At 40.4% G+C, this 18,840-nt stretch overlaps 1 protein-coding gene across 1 annotated transcript in view; it reads right to left on the reverse strand.

Annotated features, from left to right (window-relative positions):
* Positions 1 to 17,394: 17,394 nt before the first annotated feature.
* Positions 17,395 to 18,840, reverse strand: part of Ift57 (intraflagellar transport 57) — a 57,374-nt gene continuing 55,928 nt past the window's right edge. Inside the window, exons 10-11 of the mRNA XM_005386354.2 lie at positions 18,768 to 18,834; positions 17,395 to 17,795 (exon numbers count right to left, since the gene is read on the reverse strand). Coding sequence (XP_005386411.1) covers positions 17,617 to 17,795; positions 18,768 to 18,834 — 246 coding nt within the window. The 3' untranslated portion in view covers positions 17,395 to 17,616. The remainder of the gene's footprint in view (positions 17,796 to 18,767; positions 18,835 to 18,840) is intronic.

Below are 18,840 nucleotides of genomic sequence, written 5' to 3' on the forward strand. Positions count from 1 at the left end.
TAATTTAGCTGTTGTGTATATACTTGTTTACTCAATGTCTCTTTCCCAGCGCATTAGAAGCTCCCCAGGGGCAGGAGCCGGGTCGATTTTTTGAGAGCACGGTATTCCCTGCTATTCACAGTCATATTTCTGACCTCTTGGTGTTTGATGCAGTTTAGTCCTAATTGCATTTGGACTCTGGAGGGCATTGGGGTGACTGGTCCCCACACACACCAGCTGGCCATGAGCAGTTCAGTCTTACCTGCTTATGCATACAGTTGGGTAGCTAAGTTGGCAGGGGTTAAGGCTGTTCTACAGCTTAGGACAGAACCACGACTACAGGCTCTACCTGGAGGCTGTACTTCATGCTTGAGGTGAGTAAGATCCTTCAGATGTAGTGAGAAACCCAGGCGTGGTGGCACATGCCTGTAACCCCAGCACTCAAGAGGCTGAGGAAGGAGGATCGCTGTGAGTTCCCAACGTCTCATCCCAGTCTAAATAGTGAGTTCAGGGCCACCCTGAGCTACATAATGAGACACTGATTCAAAAAAAGAAAGAAAAATAAGTAGTGAGAAAATGACAAAGATTAGAAATGCTGACGCTTGAGGACTGGTCAGAGAAAGGAAATTAGGAAAAATCCATCAGATAAGTAAAGGCAAGTCAGAAGAATACCACTTCCAATAGCTCCTTCCCCCTCTCTCTGCCTTTCCGGTGTACTACATTTATTTTTAGTTTTGATTTGTAGTCGGAGAAAACCTTCAAAAAGAAAATCCCTTACTGTAAAATGAAGGTAATGATACCTCGCCCATGGGAAAGCTGTAAGGATTAAATGGGGTAACGTGTGTGGCCGCATCTATTAGGTATCTGAGGCAGGTTCATTCTCACCACCTCCAACACTGCTGCCCACCCTCCCCCGTCCCTGGATCATACACCTTGGTTATTAGTCCTTTGATCTTATCATCAAAACAGAAACAGGTTTGATTAAACTGGGTGTGGGTGATTTCTACATACAGTGTGAGAAGAGAAAAGAATCAAGCCTTGGGTTTTCAATCAGCTTTTACAGTGTATTGAAGAGGTGTTCTTTGGCTCTGTCTTTTTATGGGTGAGAAAATTGAGGTAATCAACTGAGCAGAAGAGCCCTCTCCAAAAATTCATAGTTATAGTTGGTTCCCTGCCTGACACTTCCTTTCCTGTTGCTTAGTATTTGGGAGATTTTAGGGAGCTACTAGAAGCAAAACAATAAATCACTCCTTACTACCTTTCCAGTCTGGAGCAAACGAGTTACAGAGAATCACCTTCTATGACCACTGTCGTTTAGCTATTGTGTTTCAGCATTGCCATTTTACAAGTGCCAAGGTGGTAATCATTGCCTATTACCTTTCCTTCCCCCCTTATTAGAAGTAAATAGCGTTTGTGATAATAGGGATCACCATTAGCTCCATTCCACGGACCCACCTTTCTTTTAATATGGCCCATGTTGTTTATCTGAGACACTCACATGGTCTTCAAAGCGAAGTTCCATTTCACACGTTGACTCCCTTACGGCTGGGAGACCCGCAGTGTGCGTCAGGGCTCCTAAGACCATGCAAAGACAAGGGACTCTTACCTTGAGATCAAGGGCATGCTGTCAGGGCTCTGAGCTTCACATTCAGGCTCCCTGACATTTCCCGACTCTTCCAGAGGACATAGAAACAATACTGTAATTGTTTCTGACAGGCAGGCAAAGCTTCGTACACCAGTTCCACGGAAAAGACTTTCTTTGCTGTTATTATTACTGAGGTATTGATATCCTTATAATTTATATCTATATGTAGAGATGTTACATATGTCCTATACTTCACACACACACAATTGTGACATACCACAGTAGAGAATTTAGATACGATAATAGGCTAGAGCACAGTTGAAGATAGAAAACCATAGCCTAAGTGTGCTGGCTTTGTTTCCCAACATCTCAGGTTTCTCTATCAATTTGAGAAAGTACTGTTTGAGAAGTATTAATATTGAGAATTATTATTACTTGGATAATAATAATATTAACCCTTAATGGCCCTTACCCCACTGAACATGCCTAGACATGCATTTCCACTGAAAATTCCCTTTCACCCACAGAAGTGCATGGGGTAGAAGTCGTTACTCTTAGACTTAGTGTCCCGGATGAAATGACCTCAAGCCAGTCAGTTGCGGAGTACGGAGTCAGAGAAAAACACTCTTGGCTGGCAGGCCAGGGCTCCTGTGAGAATCCACACGAGCTGAGTGAATATTTCAAACATATTTGCTGAAAGAATAAACTCCCATAGTCTCTGGCAGTTAGTACCTAAGAAGATAAAGCAGAATATTAAAAATACATGTGCACTGTAGTGAAAGTGTCCACTTTGTTGGGGCGAGAGGCTCAAAGCACCTGCCAAGGCAGTGTGTGGTGAGAAATGGTCAGGGTTTGAATGTTCTCCTTTACCTCACTAATTGTGTAACCCAAATTTTGTCAAATGTGGAATGGATATTTTTCAGACATTTTGTACATACTTACCAAGTGAATACCTTCTACATCCCAGGCCTAAACAGCTCAAACTGTGTTTCATCATTAATATTCGCCACCACATCCTTTAGGGGTGTGGACGTGTGTTACTAACTTCACTTTTCAGGTAGAAATACAGCCTGAAAAGAGCCACAGCATGTGTGTCTGGGCTAAGGGTTCAGAGGCTGCTTCTTTTTAGCATGTCACTTATGTCTGATTCAGCTTTGCCTGCCTGTCAGAAACAATGCAGATAAACCAAGTGGGATGCTACCATTTCAGCCTGATATCCCCAGTGTCAGAGTCTGACCAAAATAATAAGATCAAAGCCCTAGGAGTATGGTGAAAATGAAAGTCTGGGATGAAGCAACATCGGCAAAAAAGCTATTATGTACTGGCCTGGATACTCAAATGTCCTTTGAAAAATATTACAAACACAGATGTGTATTATTATATAATAGCATTAAGACCTAAGCCTCACAGTGCAGCCAGCTTAGAGACCCAAGCCGTGGTCACCCAAGAACTAGACTTTCAGTATTTTCTCCTTTTGCTCTTTTTCTGGTACTAAGCCACATACCCAGCTCTGGTTTGGTTTTTATTTTGTTTTGTTTTGCTTTCTTTGACACAGGTCTTGCTAAGTGCTCCAATTGCCCAGGCTTGGCTGGAACTTGTGATCTATCTGCATCATATTTGATTCTATTGTGACCATTTTGGCATGATTTTGAACATCCATGGGATAATTTCACAGCTTCAAACACTGTGCTGTTTCTGTGAAATCTAAGTTTTTCTTTAAAAAGCAGGCCACCGACACCTGACATGAACCACACCAACACCCACTGAAAAGGTTGTAAGCGGTGTCATCCTGGTGTCAGTGGTCCATCTGATTAAGAATCCTGTCACTGTCATCTGAAGCACTCTTGGGCGGGCATGAGCTCCTAAAAACTAATGTTGCATTTCCAAGAACTTTATCTTATCAGTACAAAAACTGCATAAAATTAATCATTGCAGTTATATTTGTAACCGCAAAACTTGGGAACAAACTAAGTGTTTATTCACAAGCAGTTGGTTGAACAGATTGTGGCACAACAATGCAACAGACCATTCAGTTCAAAAAAAGAATGAACAAGATCATTCTGCATCAATAAGGAAAGTTTCAAGGATATGTTGGTAAGTAAATTAAATAATATACATACACTCACGGGTCCATAGGAAGCTGCTATCATTCAAAAACTGTGGAATGGATATTTTTCAGACATTTTGTACATACTTACCAAGTGAGTACCTTCTACATCCCAGGAACTGTCCCTGCTACTGCAGACGTGGCAGTAAAAAAGAACATAGACCATCTTCTGGTCTTCAAGGAGCTTATTCTCATTTTTCATGCCAGGATACTCATGTTTGAGGCCCTTGACAATTCTATTTGTCTTATTTGGGGTCTCATGTGTATATGTTCAGGCAGCTGCTGGAACTAAAGCCAACCAAAAGATTTGCTAGAATGACTAGTTGTTTTCCTTTCCCTAAAGTTTCAAGGGCTCTCCTCCTATATTACTTTCCTAGCGCAGCTTATAGTACAAGACCACAAACTAGGTATCCTAAAGCAACAGATTCTCTCACAGTTCTGGAGAATAGAAGTCCAAAATCTAGACGTCAGTAGGGTCATGGTCCTCTGGAAGCCCTGGAGAAAAATCCCTCCTAACTTCAGGGTAGCTTTCAGTAAATCTTGATGTTTCTTGGTTTGCAGCTGTGTTACTCCGACCTTTGCCTCTGACATCACATGACCTCTGACATCACATGACCTCCGACATCACATGACCTATGTGTCTATCTTCATATAGCCTTCTTACAAGGATACCAGCCATTGGAGTTTGAGTATCTACTCCATTCTCACTTCATTTTAACTTGACTGCGTTGTCAAAACCTTACTTCCAAATAAGAAATTAAGATTAAATCGGTCTATAAAGTTTGGAGGGGTAGCGATTTTGGAGTGACACTATTGAACCCTGTATGCCTCTCCGAGTGGCCTCTTCACATGGGCCCTCCATGAGAGAGACTATTCATAGCCAGTTCAAAGTTCTCAGAAGCACAAAAATGGAAGCTACATGGCCTTAAAGATTTATCAAGTTAGCAGAATGCGTCAAGCAATATTTTATATGCTGAGATCACAGTGCAGAACAACACAAGCAAAATACCCCATGTCAAACAACTTCCATTGTAATGGAGACAATACCACTGAACTCTTTCTTAGAACTCTTGGAGTGAATGTGTTGTGGTGTGTGGAAAGAATAATGAACTACATCTGACACCTGGGCTCTCACTCTGCTGTGAGTTCCAGACGGAATAAAGGCTGACATAACTCCATCATGTCCCTGGACTCCGTTTCCTCATCTACTTAGTGAAGGGTTTGAACCAGTCTAGGGTCCATCTAGATTTAGATGTCTCTTCCATATATACAAGTATTTTTCCTTGATGAAACAGTTCTCTAATTTTTATCCTCTTTATTATATTTTTAGAAACAGCTGATGCTTTGGGGAGGAGCAAAGAGGTGGTGAGGACTTTATAAAAGGGAAGAAAAAGTGAGGTTCACGGACAGCTTAAAATTGCCTTTCTCCTGCCTTCCAAATTTTTGGACTCTAGGATTGTGACACCCCCCCTAAATTATTAATACACATCTGCCCAAATTACTATTTCCATCTCAATTGACCCATTTGGCAAGAGTGACTGCAAATTGTGATCTGGAACGACATCATATGATTTTTTAACATTGCTATCTCTAGCATACACCTGTTACAGAGAACACCAGATGTTCGTCAACAGATGTTCCTGGGACTCACAAAGGAAAGCAGGTAACTACTCCTCTATGCATCTTACCACTAAAAGCCAATGATACCCATTAGCAACTGTAACGGAGAGGTATGAGGATCAGCTCTCATGGTGGTGTGTGTGTACGTTGTGTCAGTCTGTCGAGATGACAGTATGGACAGGATTTTTGGTCTTTAGTTTCTGTTTTTTGTTTTGAGAATAAATATTAACACTGATTTGCGTAAAAGATACCTGCAGGCCGGTGTTTTTTCTCAAACTGTAATACAGAGACTATGTGCATCACGTGCCTCTGCAGTGAAATGCAGAGTTCTAAGCCAGTCTCAGAGGACGAGAACCAGTAGACCTGACAGTCGTTTCCCCAACGCACACTGAGAACAGTGCTCCCTACCAGCGTCTCAGCCTTCCATGCGAACCCGTGACTCCCTGCTCTTTCTCCTAGGCAGCTTGGGCTTCAGATCAGGTCTTCACAAATTCTCTTCCTGCCTGTTCTCTTAATTCCCGTTCGGGAATTAGCACGGCCATCAGTACTAGGACCACTACCAACTACACCAGCCCCTCACTCCCCACCCCTGTCAAAGCTGTAGGGATGCAAAATCCAAGAGTGAAGCAGAAAAGAGAACCTGAAGAGTCAGTCCAGCCAAGTAGATCCAGTGGTGGAGCAGATAACTGGGAACCTCAGAAGGAGAAATCCGGGCCTATGTGGGGAAGGTGTGCAAAGGGCCAGCAAGCTGCCTCCCAGAGCACCTGGTCTCTCCTCACTGCCGCATGTGCTGTGGGGCCAACATTCAAGACGCAGTGACGGCCGAGAGCAGATCATGTCCTTATGTTGATACCACACCACGGATAAACTGGAGAGGCTTATTATACAAGGGGATATTTGGGTATATTTAAAACTGTACAGTAGAAAAATGGGACTTAAAAGAAGAAGAAGAGTGAGACTTTGCACCAGAAAAATTTTCACTATCTTAAAATTTAGTGTGGTCCATCACCCCAAAGAGGTTAAGTTTTTTCACCACTGCATCTGTAACCGGAATATGTCTCAATGGTGTCTTTAGTAAAGCTCATGGGCTACTGAACAGCTTCTGAGAGCCATGCAATATTTCTAGTATCATGGGCATTTTGGATCCCCTCCCAAATGGAGAGATTCCACCCCAAATCTCCACATACTTCCTATTTGTCTATGGTAAGATATGGGAACACTGTATCTTACTTTCATTCTCTGTGATCTGTACTGTCTAAAGTTTAGCCTATCTTTTATTAACTCTGCTCTGATCTCTGGGTTGAATCTCTGGCATTGCTACTTCCTAATTCTGAACTGAACAAAATCATGAGATCCCTGGGCAGCCACGTTCTTTGTTGGTACTGCCTAAGGAAGTGGAAGGTTGGTTCACCTTTTCATGTTCCATGCTAGTTTCTGATTAAATTTTCCCATCATTTCTCAGTACAAGATATCCCACACCAACTGTTGATTGAAGGTATTTGCAGCTGTCTATTTGAGTGTATCCAATACATGTTTCCAACATGCTCCAAGTTCAATAATGCTCAAATAAAGTACGCTTTCCCTCCTGACTTCAAATCTTGTTCCTTTGTGCATTGTGTATGTGATGGTTCATATATGAATTGTCTCCCAAAAACTCATGCATTGAGGGCTTGATGTCCAAAGTAGTAAGATCAAGAGAGGTGAAGGAGGATCCTAACTTCATCAATGGATTGACTTTTTTATTCAAACTACTGTGATAATTTAATATACTGATAAAGTTTCATAAAAATAATAATCAATAAAAGGTAGTTATAATTTAAAAACATTATACATTATAACAACTTGACTTAGTATTGGCTTCATAATACATCATGTGTCAGACATGCTAGCCTCATATCCAAGGCCACTACAGTATGTGCTTTGTATGTCATGTAACTTCTCTACATTTCAGCTTTGTATTCTGTAAGTGGAAAGAATACCTTCCTTGGCTGAAAAATAAAACATGATAGCATAGATGAAGTGCTTAGCACAGTGCCTTGCACACAGTGGGATGATAGTTATAATTATTACCACCACTGTGCCTTGTCTCACAGTAGGACTATCTTCCTGATGGTTCTTCTCTTTTTCCATCTGAAAAAGTTCTAGAAGACTAAACTCAACATGTTTCCTCAACAGTTGAACTACAAATAGCTCTCTTTTCCTATTTTATTACCTTATGTCCACTTTTCTGCTGGTCTCCTTAGCCTGCCCTTCAAAACCCTCTCTCTTGTTTTTTGTTCTCCCAAGTTCTTCTAATACGTCTGTACCACCTGGTCCCATGGTGTCCCTCTCCACCTCATGACATATTATGCTCTCTGCCTGGAATGGCTCTTTCCCTTTATCTTTGCTACTAGAATCTCACTCATCTTTCCAGGACCAACTCTATGAATTCTTCTTTGTTTCCTTGAAGTTAGAATTAGTTCCTCACTCAGCTTCCATAACACAGTGCTTATCTGTTATGAAACCTACCATGGTAGCATTTTATTTAAGCACATGTATTTTTCCCATTGGGCTGTGAGCTCTTACAGGAAGGGATTATGGTTTTTTAACATTTTGTTCCCTCAGCACCTGATACTGTGTTCAAAATACAGTAGGTACCTATCACATGCACCACGTAGATGTACTGAATAGCATCTGCCTAAACCACGAGGCCGGCAACATGGCTGAAACTAGCTCTTGTAGATCAGCTGCACCCTCTGTGAGGCTCGTGGACTGCTGAATGGTCCTCATGAGCAGAATGAAGAGAAGGCTTACATTTGATCACAATGTCTCTCTGAAATAAACCACTCAGTGAGGAACATAAACAGAGGCTAACATTTAATGACAAATGAATTTCAGGAAGCCTAAGAGCAATCAGGTCACATGCAAGGTAAATATGTCAGCAAGACTAAGAAAAATTTAATAAACTCCGGCTGTGATTTTCAGTCCTTCTGTATAATGTAGAATCTTTATTGAAATTGATGGTTGTGGAAAACTGGCCAGTTTCATTTTCAGCATGGTCAGGTCCGGGACATTTCCTGTTATCAATAGGAAGCTGCTGTACAATTAAATAGATCAATGATGCAGGGAGCTAAATTAGGTTTTTTACGGTTAAATAATTGGACTACTTGTGCATTCTACATTATTTCAGTTATACAAGCATAATCTTTGAATCTATCATGTCGGAAGAAGCCTGGCTGCTCTAGCCTATTGATTTGAGAAGCAGTAAAGGAACTGGTGACAGGAAGGCAGTAAAGTAACACCAATAAAATCGTACAGGAGATGCACATTTGACACACTGGATAACTTTATGTAGACTTAATGATTTTTGAGAGCAATTTACAAATCTGGCCTAATTCAATTAGTACTATAATAATCTACCTTAAAATATGGTAGAACATTCTGTTATAGATCTGGTGTGTTTGGTTCTGCTCTATGGAACATTATTATACTTATCCATGGTGTGCTAGGAGAGGAACTATTTTGTTTTCTATCTGTTTTTTAAAGCCTTGATTTGTAATGTTTTCCTACTTCTGTGGTGTAAATACTCTCATAATGGGTAGTTTTTGAGCTACTAACCATTTAATTGGTGCTCAAAGTTTCTGAACACATGACAATTAGCTTTTCAGAGATGCTAAGAGGTGACTCTGGCTCCCATTGCCAAGTTATTGTCAGTAGTGAAGAGAGGCTGCAAAGACTTAAAGTCATGCTATTTTAGGATGAGAAACATTCAGAATAGTCTAGCTCCATCCCTAACTTCATAGAACTTTTTATTTGCAAATGCTTTTTACTCTTACAAGCAGATTTGGGACTAGAAACATCATGTCTGTACTCCTGGTGTAGTACGCCATGCAGAAACCTTTACAGAGGGCGTTGAGAAAATATTCATTGGACATGAATGGAAACATGAGTGTATGATCTTGTTGCAGGATATGGATGGGACCAAATGAGCAGAGGAATTGTGGACCTAAACGTTCTCACCATGTTGCTCCAAACTACACTGAGAATGATTTAGCAAACTAGTTTGTAACTTTGGTTATAATGGCAAGGTCACTTATACTTTCTGGGTTTTAGTTTTCTGATTTTTTTTCTTCTTTTGGTATTTATATACTTCAAATCTGAGTGTATATTAAGCCATCTAGGTAACTTATCAAAAATCCCGTGAGATCACACTTTAAGAAACACTGCCTTAGACCCTCTTTGTTTGGCTTTTCTTTGGCGGGTTGGGGGGGACCAGGAATTGAACTCAGGACCTTGTGCTTGCTAGGCAGGTGCTTATACCACTGAGCTATATCCCCGGCCCTGCCTTAGACCCTCTTTGTTTGGCTTTTTTTTTTTGAGGGGGGGACCGGGAATTGAACCCAGGACCTTGTGCTTGCTAGGCAGGTGCTTAGACCACTGAGCTATATCCCCGGCCCTGCCTTAGACCCTCTTTGAACATATCCTTAGATCTAAGATGCTCTGGTTACTTATAACCAAAGAAAGATTTGAGACTGGTGGCTTCATAATCCGGTTTTTAGATTAGCTCCATCAGGGTTCTTGAGGAGCTTCTTAAAATCTCTGACCACCAACTCCCCAAAGTCACAGCCAAGCCTCTTATATTAGTCATTGTCCCATTCCTGGGATGAAATACCTGGCACCTGTAACTTTATTTTGGCTCACGGTCTTAGAGGGTTCAATCCATGACTGCTTGGACAGTTCCAAGACCAAAACAGCATGGTGGAAGAGCGCAGAGCAGGTAAGCTGTTCAACCTGTCACAGCCAGGAAGCAGAAGGAGAGAAGGGAGGAGCCTGGGATCAGGAAACACCCCTCATGCTCCAGTGACTAAGCTTCTCTGAGCAGGCCTCACATACCATTCAGCTATGAACGCATTAGCAGGTTAATGCTCTGGGGAGCATAGCACCCCCACGACACAGCCACCTTCGGACGCCTGCCCTCTGAACACATGAGACCTGTGGGGGCTGTTTTAGATCTAAATCAAAACATCTATGAAGTAGAAATTGAAAGTTTGGATATTTTTAAAAAGTTGCCCAATTGATTTTTTTTTATTTTAAAGATAAAAAACCTAACAAAAACAACAATAAAGACAAAATCAAAACAACAAAAATGGTACATGACCGCAAAACAGAATGATAGGGATTAACAATGATTGCTACATTACATACTGTGATTTTCAATGAATTTGCTCAGTCCATCAGACATAAGAATGTAAGGCTGATCAAACAATCAAAGACAGTAACAAGTAATTAAAAAAAAACATTGGAAATGAGGCAGAGCTTCACCATACAAGATGGTAGGAGTTCAACAATGGTTCTTATACTTCATATTGTTGTCTTCATATCAGTCATTCTGATTGCCAGATACAAGCGTGCAAAATTGGTCAAGAAAAAAAGAAAATTTTAAGCACTGATTGTTCCTTTCAATAAACCACAGACATCAGTAATACACCTATCCCAGCCGTCCTTACATAGACATATAAATTTTGTTAAAAAAACCAACATAATAAAAACAAATACATAAACAAAACAGTATACAGAAAAATAAGAATGATATAGAATTTCAAAACAAGGTGATAGGATATTAACAATGGTTGTTTAGAGGTCCTATTCAACCCAACTATTCCCCTCCTGGGTATTTTTTCAGAAGAACTGAAAACATCATACCACAGCAATATATATGCATTCATATTTATAGCAGCACAATTTGTAATAAGTAAATCTTGGAAACAACCCAAATGTCCATCAACTGAGGCATGGATAAAAATGATGTGGTATTTTTATACAATGTAGTATTACTCAGCTATAAAGAAAGATAAACTAGAGGCTTTTATAGGTAAATGGGTGCAACTAGAGACCATATTCGTAGGTGAAATAAATCAGATTCATATGTGTAATAATCGTATTTCCTCCCCACTGTAAGAATCCAGTTGAGTTTGATCATAACCAAACTTAAGAATGTTAGACATTGTAGGCCTAGGGAGAATGCTTTTTAGGGTAAGAAGCAGGTGTTAACTGCAAATGAACCATAGCAAAGAGGTACACATAGGATCTTTAGGCCCATCCGAGAACTTGAGTAAGGTATGGACTAGGGTGAGTGTTGACTACAGGGTACAATCTGTTGCTCAGTAGGGAATGTCTCTGTAGTACCTAGCAGTATAACGACAAAAAATATGAGAGAACACGGCAAACCTAAACTACGGCTATGGTGGGGAGTCAGCAATCACAGGCGTGAACTTTGTGTGCTCGTGTTAAAAAGCACACAATTGTGGATACATCATGCTTGAGATGTGTTATTTACACATGTGAATGTGAGCATGGTCTTTGCTCTCTTCTTTCTGTGTTGTGTATTAGATTCTTTAAAAAGGCTTGCAAAAATGTTTTAACTCTTAAATGCCATTTTTCTTTTCTAAATATAATGTTTAGAAGTTGTCACTTAGTTGTTACATACATCAAGTCTTAAAAAAGGAAGCGGTGACAATAGTTGCTATTGGACCCCAACTGGGGCCAAACACTTTAATCACATTGGTATGAAAAGATTGCTTTACATTTATTATTATTGTTATTATTAGATGCCTGGGATTCAACCCACAACCTCCTACAGGCTACGCAGGTATGGTACCTCTGAACTACTCCCACTGTTCCCCAAGATCTTTTTGATTTATATAAAATATCATTTGACCTTGAAGTCCTAGGTTCTCTACAAAATATCATAAATTCGCCAAGTCTATTATACTCAAAGAGCATGGCAGGGTTGTTAACTATATACATAGGAGAGTAATGAATCAGAATGACATGTCTCTTTGTTTTCTTACACAGGTTCACTTGGTCTAATAAAGGTTTGGAAACTAATTCTGAATCTTGTAGGATTTTCACACATTTGTGTACCTAAAATTGCATTCTTCATGTGTTCTTATGAAAAAAAGATATGAGATTAAATATTTGTATAAAATGATGGCACAGTTACTGCTTGCATTCATAATATAAACAGGATATCCTGAAGGGGGCAAAATTTAACATTTGTTAAATTTAACATTTGTTAAATTTCCCTCATTAAAGAGAATTTTATTTTATGAAGATTCATGTGAAATGTTGACCTAGATAAGTTCAAGGGTGGTAGAAATAAACTTTCTTAGATTTGTTAGAAACTTATTCTACCTGGTCAGTGAATAAAATTGTAAGTCCAAGTTTTGCTTACTGGGTCATAGAACTTCACGGACAAGAGCTGGGCTTGGTGGTAGTGTATGCCTGTAATCCCAGCACATGGGAGGCTGAGGCAGGAGGATCGCTGAGAGCTCAAAGCCAGCCTGAACTGCATAATCTCAAAACAAGACAAAACAAAACAAAATCCCCCCAAAATAAAAGCAACAAAACACATCACTGAGGAAGTCAGACTATTTTTCAACAAATGATTAGTTCTTTTATTCATGGAGAGGCTGATTTCCACATACAGCATAGCATCTTTTTTTTTTTTTTTTTTTTCTGGTACTGGGAATCAAACTCATGATCTTGCACTTGCCAGGTAGGCACTGTGCCACTGAGCTGTATCCCTGGACCTCAGCATAGCATCTTAAATAGCCATCATTTAAAAAGTTTTTTTTGAAATAATTACAGATTTGTTGAAAAGCTGAAGTATAATAAATATCTATATATTCTTTCCCTAGATTTCTCACATTTTAACAATTTACATTTTATTTTTTAGTGACTTTTAATGATTTATAAAGAATAATTTTATAATCACACTAATTTTGTATTAAGCACAATGTTAGGTACTTGCTGGTAAGATAATTGAAAAATAGCATAGAAAACCAGTTAAAATAGGATAAGCGTAGTTTTATTGTCTTTTAAAGTATATGTTAATTGTACATATCAATGACATACAATGTGGTAGTTCAGAACACACATAGCTTGCACTAATCAAATCAGGGTTATTAGCAGTTAACTAATGTCACATTATTCTTTTTCTTTCTGTATGTGTGTGAATAAACAAATGTACACATGCATTTTTGTTTCCTAGAAGATCTAAGTTGTCTTTTTGATGCTCTTTTACACTCAAATACCTGTATTAGAATATTCTTATGTAATCACAGCACAAGTATCAACAAAAAATTAAAATGCCACAAACCAATCTAGAGACCTTATGCACATTTTCCTGTTTGTGTCAAAATGTACTCTATAGCCAAAGAGAAAGCACATTCCTAGCTCAGGGGTCCAATGTGGAATTGTTACTGTATTTAGATGTCATGTTTCTTTACTCTCCTTTACTCTGTAGCAGTTTTTTGGCCTTTGCTTTTCATGACCTTATCATTTTCTGAAGAAAATAGGTCATTTGTACAGATCTCTCAATTTGAATTTGTCTGATGTTCCGTGATTAGGTTCAGGTTATGCATTTTCAGCAGAAACCTCATAAGTCTGTGCCCTTTTCAGAATGTGTACGAGATCTATTTGCCCAATTATTAGTGATGTTAACTCTGATCACTTAGTTAAGTGCTGTCTGCCAGGTTTCTCTCATGTAAAGTTATAACTTTTTATCCCTGTGGAGTACCTTACATACTTTGAGGCTATAAAAATACTGTTTCTCAACCTTTCATCTATTATTTTTAGCACTGATGATTCTCACCCCAAACAATTTACCAGGATTTGTCTGCATGAAAATGTGGTCACTGGCAGGTCTGACTTTTTAGATTCAGCATCCTTTTTATGTTAGCTATCATTTGGTTTTAAGGAAGACCTTTCTCATCTCTCCACTTCCTTGGTTATTCTATAGACTATAATTCATTACTGTGACTCACTGTGATGCTCATTACCCAGAACCCAGCGGTGTCCTTTAAACACTTCCCCACTGTTCTTTGAGTCCTTTCTGGCAGAGCAAGACATTTTTGGATTATTTCTGCTCCTTGCTTTATTCTGGGCCGTCAGGTACTTTGCACAATTTAGATGCTGAGGTTTGAGCGCTAGGTACCGCATACAGATCTATGGGGCTGGCACCGCTCTTAGGCACTCTCAGAGGATAACACCACAAATTACGTGTTTATATCTAGATTTATGTTTTTCTATTTATATATTGTAAAGCTTTACTGACCTATACTGTGTTTTCCTGAAAGTAAGACTTACCCTGGGAAAACAGTGCCAGCCCCCATCAGCCTATCCTTGTCTTATCTGCCATTATAGAGTATCCACAGAGCTCGAGATTGATGAAGTACAATCTTCTGCACGACACCGGCCATCACCACGGTAAAGACCACCTAGGGATGGATCTGCTTAGGTCATTCCAGTTAGGATTTATTTTTAGGAAAACACAGTAGGCAGGAAAAAATGAATTATGATCCATTTGGATTTGAGCTTGGATTCCAAATGGATTCGGATTCCAATTCCAGTCCAAATACCACAGAAAAAACGATGATTTTAATTATTATCCCAAACACAGAGGCTTAAAGCCATTAAATTCTTCATGCTACAAAATAGGAGCAAGAAGATACCGGAACTACACCATGCCAATCATCCACCAGTCCACTTTCTAACCACTTACTAGACACTCTCTGTGTGTGGCTAGAAAGGAACTGAAAGAGATTTCATCCATACTCTCAAGCAGCATAATCCCGTAGGGAGGACAGGAGAAAAAAACCTGCATGCAGTTTCAATTCTTTATCCAATGTATGCACGGGATTCTGTGGAAAAAGAGGAGGGACCTACAGCCAACCTGAGTAAATTGGATGATTTCAGAGAAGAAAACAAATATAGGCTGCTCGTACACTGAAGAGGTCTTAGACTTTTTTTGTGTTTGCACAAAATAGAACACCTTGCTTCTGAGAAAAAATAACATTTGAAGGAAAGCTCTGATTTATCGAGAAGAGCTCTCAGCCTGGAGTTAATCAAAATACCGCTCAGCCATGAGAACTCCTATGCAAATGAGTTCTCGGGACCCAAAGTTATGTTTTATTTTTTCTGCTAGGCTCTTCCCAATGACCATTAAGAATGGAGATAATGTTAGATTCTCACATTTCCTATTATCTCACTATGGATTTTTTTTCTTCTTTACAAATTAGGTAAACGGGCTTATTTGTCATTATATTGATTGTCATTCTCTTGGGTAGCAGCTTATATACACCAGTTTTCTCTTACCTAAACTTAGACAGTTTGAGGGAAAATAAAAGATTTGTGTGTGTATTGGGGTAAGGTGTCTAGAAAGTAAATGCAAAGGAGAAAATTATTAGGATTAAAATGTTACTTTTTTGCCCTGAACATAAAACATTTTCCTCAAAATTTGTCTACTAGCGACCCTTGCCACGGTGCCGGTTATCGGGGACCCCTGGGGTGAGTTCTCATCTCTTGCCTAGATGCGACAGAGGCGCGGCAGGGACCCGGGATGAGCAGGTGTTCCCGGGAACAAAAGGCCCTGGGGCAGCCAGCGCCTCGGCATTATTCACTGAGGAAAACGGTGAGGGGACAGCGACAGTGTGGGAGGGAAGCAGCGCGGCTGGGGGGATTGCAAGTGGGGACAAAGCATTCTTGCGGAAGGGACTGGAACAGCCAGGTTTGGATTGCCGTTAACAAGCAACCTGCTCTGTAGCCAGTTCTGGGCAGGAATTTCCCTCTGGAGTGGTGCGGGCCTCAGCGGAGACGTTATCTCACATCTTAGCCCCATGGTACCACAGTTTGTCTATCTGAGCTCGCTCACAGCCGCTGATAATAAACTATGTTAGTCCACCATCAGCCGCCTGCTTTCATGAAGATGTGTACACAGCCTCACCGGACTCACTAATGAAGCCAAAAACCAACTTAGGAAGCCAGCTCTACACAGCCTGCACTGCGCGTAAGTGAACACAATCGCACTCGGGTCTGGGGAGGATGACGCGGTGGTCCTCCACATCTGTCAGGAAGGTTTTCAGAAATAAGGCGGATGTGACCATTAATCATGGTGTGTGAATGCAAATGGGCTAAGACTTCTAGTACCTCTGTGAGGCACAGTGCTGAGGGCACAGTAACTGACCATGGGCCAGCAAACTGAGGCTAGGACCCATCTGGCTGTGGGTGCCGCCAACCAGTGAGCTTCCAGCCTGGGTGGAAAAAGAGAAAAGTGCTTAGTTTTGAAGAGCTCTGGCCTTCACCACCACCTTTGGCTATGTTTCCAGTTTCTTCAGGCTTTCAGTGTAGAGTGGTGCTGCTGACTCTATGGCGAGCTTCCAGGCCTTTTGAGCTCAGACTGGTGTTGCGTCCTTCATCACTCTTGTTCTGTGGCTTCCATCTTGTTTTTTTTTGTTTTTTTTTTTTTCCAGTACCGGGAATCGAACTGACGACCTTGCGCTTGCCAGGTAGGCGCTGTGTTGCTGAGCTAAATCCCCAGCCCCATGGCTTCCATCTTCTTGTGCTGAACAGACACTGGATCTTGCAGCTCTCAGGCACACAGATGGTCACTGTGGCTTCTTCCACCTCTGATCCCACAGTAGACCCCTGGGCTCTCCGGCCTGTGATCCTTAAGCTTACCTCATAAATTGCCTTATATAACTATACGTATTTTTCTACTGATTGTTCCTCTGGAGAAACTTAACTAACAGAGTAGGTTGTCTTCTGCTTTGACTGGTTTTCTCCTGCTCTAGGGTTGGTACTCTAATACTGCTTGTTTTGGCAGATTCTGAAGAGTTGCTGTTAGATGCCCTGTCATGGCTGCACCTATGAAATGGCCCTGGCACAGCTGGCAGAGTGGTATCAAGACGTTCGTGTACTCACCCCTTCCTCATTCTAGGAGTAGTTAAACATGACTAAATTAATTAACTTTTCATGAGGGCCTTTGCTCATGAGAAATAAAAACGTTAAACGTTAACGAGGATACTGAAATTTTTTAACACTAAAAATTGATAATTTAAGGCAACTGGAAAGCTGAGGCAAGGGCAGTCTGTGTTCCTTAGTTCCTCCAGGCCCGGAAGCACTATGGTCACAGAGAGGTGGGCCAGAGCCAAGGGACCAACCTAGTGTCAGTGGTGCAGGGTGACGGCAGCAGTACACGGGATCACACAGGATGCCAAGAAGGAGCTTCCAGGAGGGAGTTTCTGGGACAGGCAGTGATTAGAGAAAGGTTCTCTGAACATGAGAATTTTTAATTACTTTATTAAACGTTATATTCAAAGTAAAGTTTTACCCGTCATAATCATCATGATATAAGATGTGTACATAATACCCCAAAATACCCATGGAACATGCTGTAGGACTGAACATGGTATAGGAGGTGTAAATGCATTTGGGAATCTATGTAACATTAAATAAAATTTGATATAAAAACCAACTAATGCGAAGCACGAAAAACAGTATGTTTTTAATAAGCGCCCATTGTTGATTCTGGAATAACTGTTGCATGCATGTCCCTAGTCATGTTGGACTTCTCCTTCAGTTTTGATTGGAGCAATGTGTGCTCTACAACACCGATCCTAATGTCCATCTGAATGGTTTCTTGCTTCAGTTTTGTTAAGCTCTGTTTAATCTTCACCAAAGGAGCTGCAAAATAAAAATAGCATGGAATGAAGATGTTTATTTGTTATTATAGAATTGTATGACATTTTCCTCACTTTGTCTTAAGCCAAAAATAGGGTTAAAATCACAGCCAACAACTCACTGACATTCACATCGTTTTCCTGTGGCATTTGAAACACCTGAGACTTCCAGGATGGGAAATGATGTACTGAGGCTGAACTTACTAACATTTCGAGGGGAAGAGTTGCTAAACGGGTATTTAAGGATGTATTCAGCATGGTTTTATGGGCTAGGAGGCTAGGATATATGGCTGCAGGGAAAGTGGACACAGTGGGAGAAAGAGGAAGACAGAATTATTATTTAGAACATATAAAAAGCCCCTGAACATCTCTATATGAAAACCACTTAGTATATATTGGAATGCTGGAAACTCTTTCTGGGGTATATATAAAAGCATTAAGCAATCCCTACCAGCCCGTGCCAAAGTACCTAGCTCACAATGGAGGACAATTATTAGAAGACTATTAATTCTTCTCTACTTGACCTCCACCCAATTAGGTCTTCTGGGAGGGAGTTAAACAATAAAGAAGGTCACCGCATCACTGCCTTAGAGCATTTAGTCATATACTTAGTGCCCTTTAGTACACAAAGTGGAAAAAAGAAGCTCATTTGAGGAACACAAAATGTTATTTTTGTAAATTAGCAGAACAAGGTATGTACTTAAATATTTCTCACTCTATCTTTGAATCAAGTTTGAATTTTTAAATCCCATAAATTATAGTGAAAAACTACTACTTTTAGCTGATTTATAGGGAACACCGCACATCAGTGATCACATATCACTTTTGCACCATGTATCCCTCTTGAAATAAGCAGCAAGTAGCTCCTTTTAAAAAGCCAACTCTCCCCTTATTAGTACACTGCTTCCTGAAGCAGCACCCTCGCAGAGCAGTGTCCTCCCGCTCACCTTTCCTCCAGAAATGCGTCTGCACTTACCGCCGTCAGTCATGCTGCTGCCCTTCTCTTCCATTTCTTGTTTTACCTTTTCTAATTCTTCTGTAACCTTTCA

Source organism: Chinchilla lanigera, unplaced genomic scaffold (assembly GCF_000276665.1).
Source record: "Chinchilla lanigera isolate Chin_1 unplaced genomic scaffold, ChiLan1.0 scaffold00026, whole genome shotgun sequence".
NCBI lineage: Eukaryota > Metazoa > Chordata > Mammalia > Rodentia > Chinchillidae > Chinchilla > Chinchilla lanigera.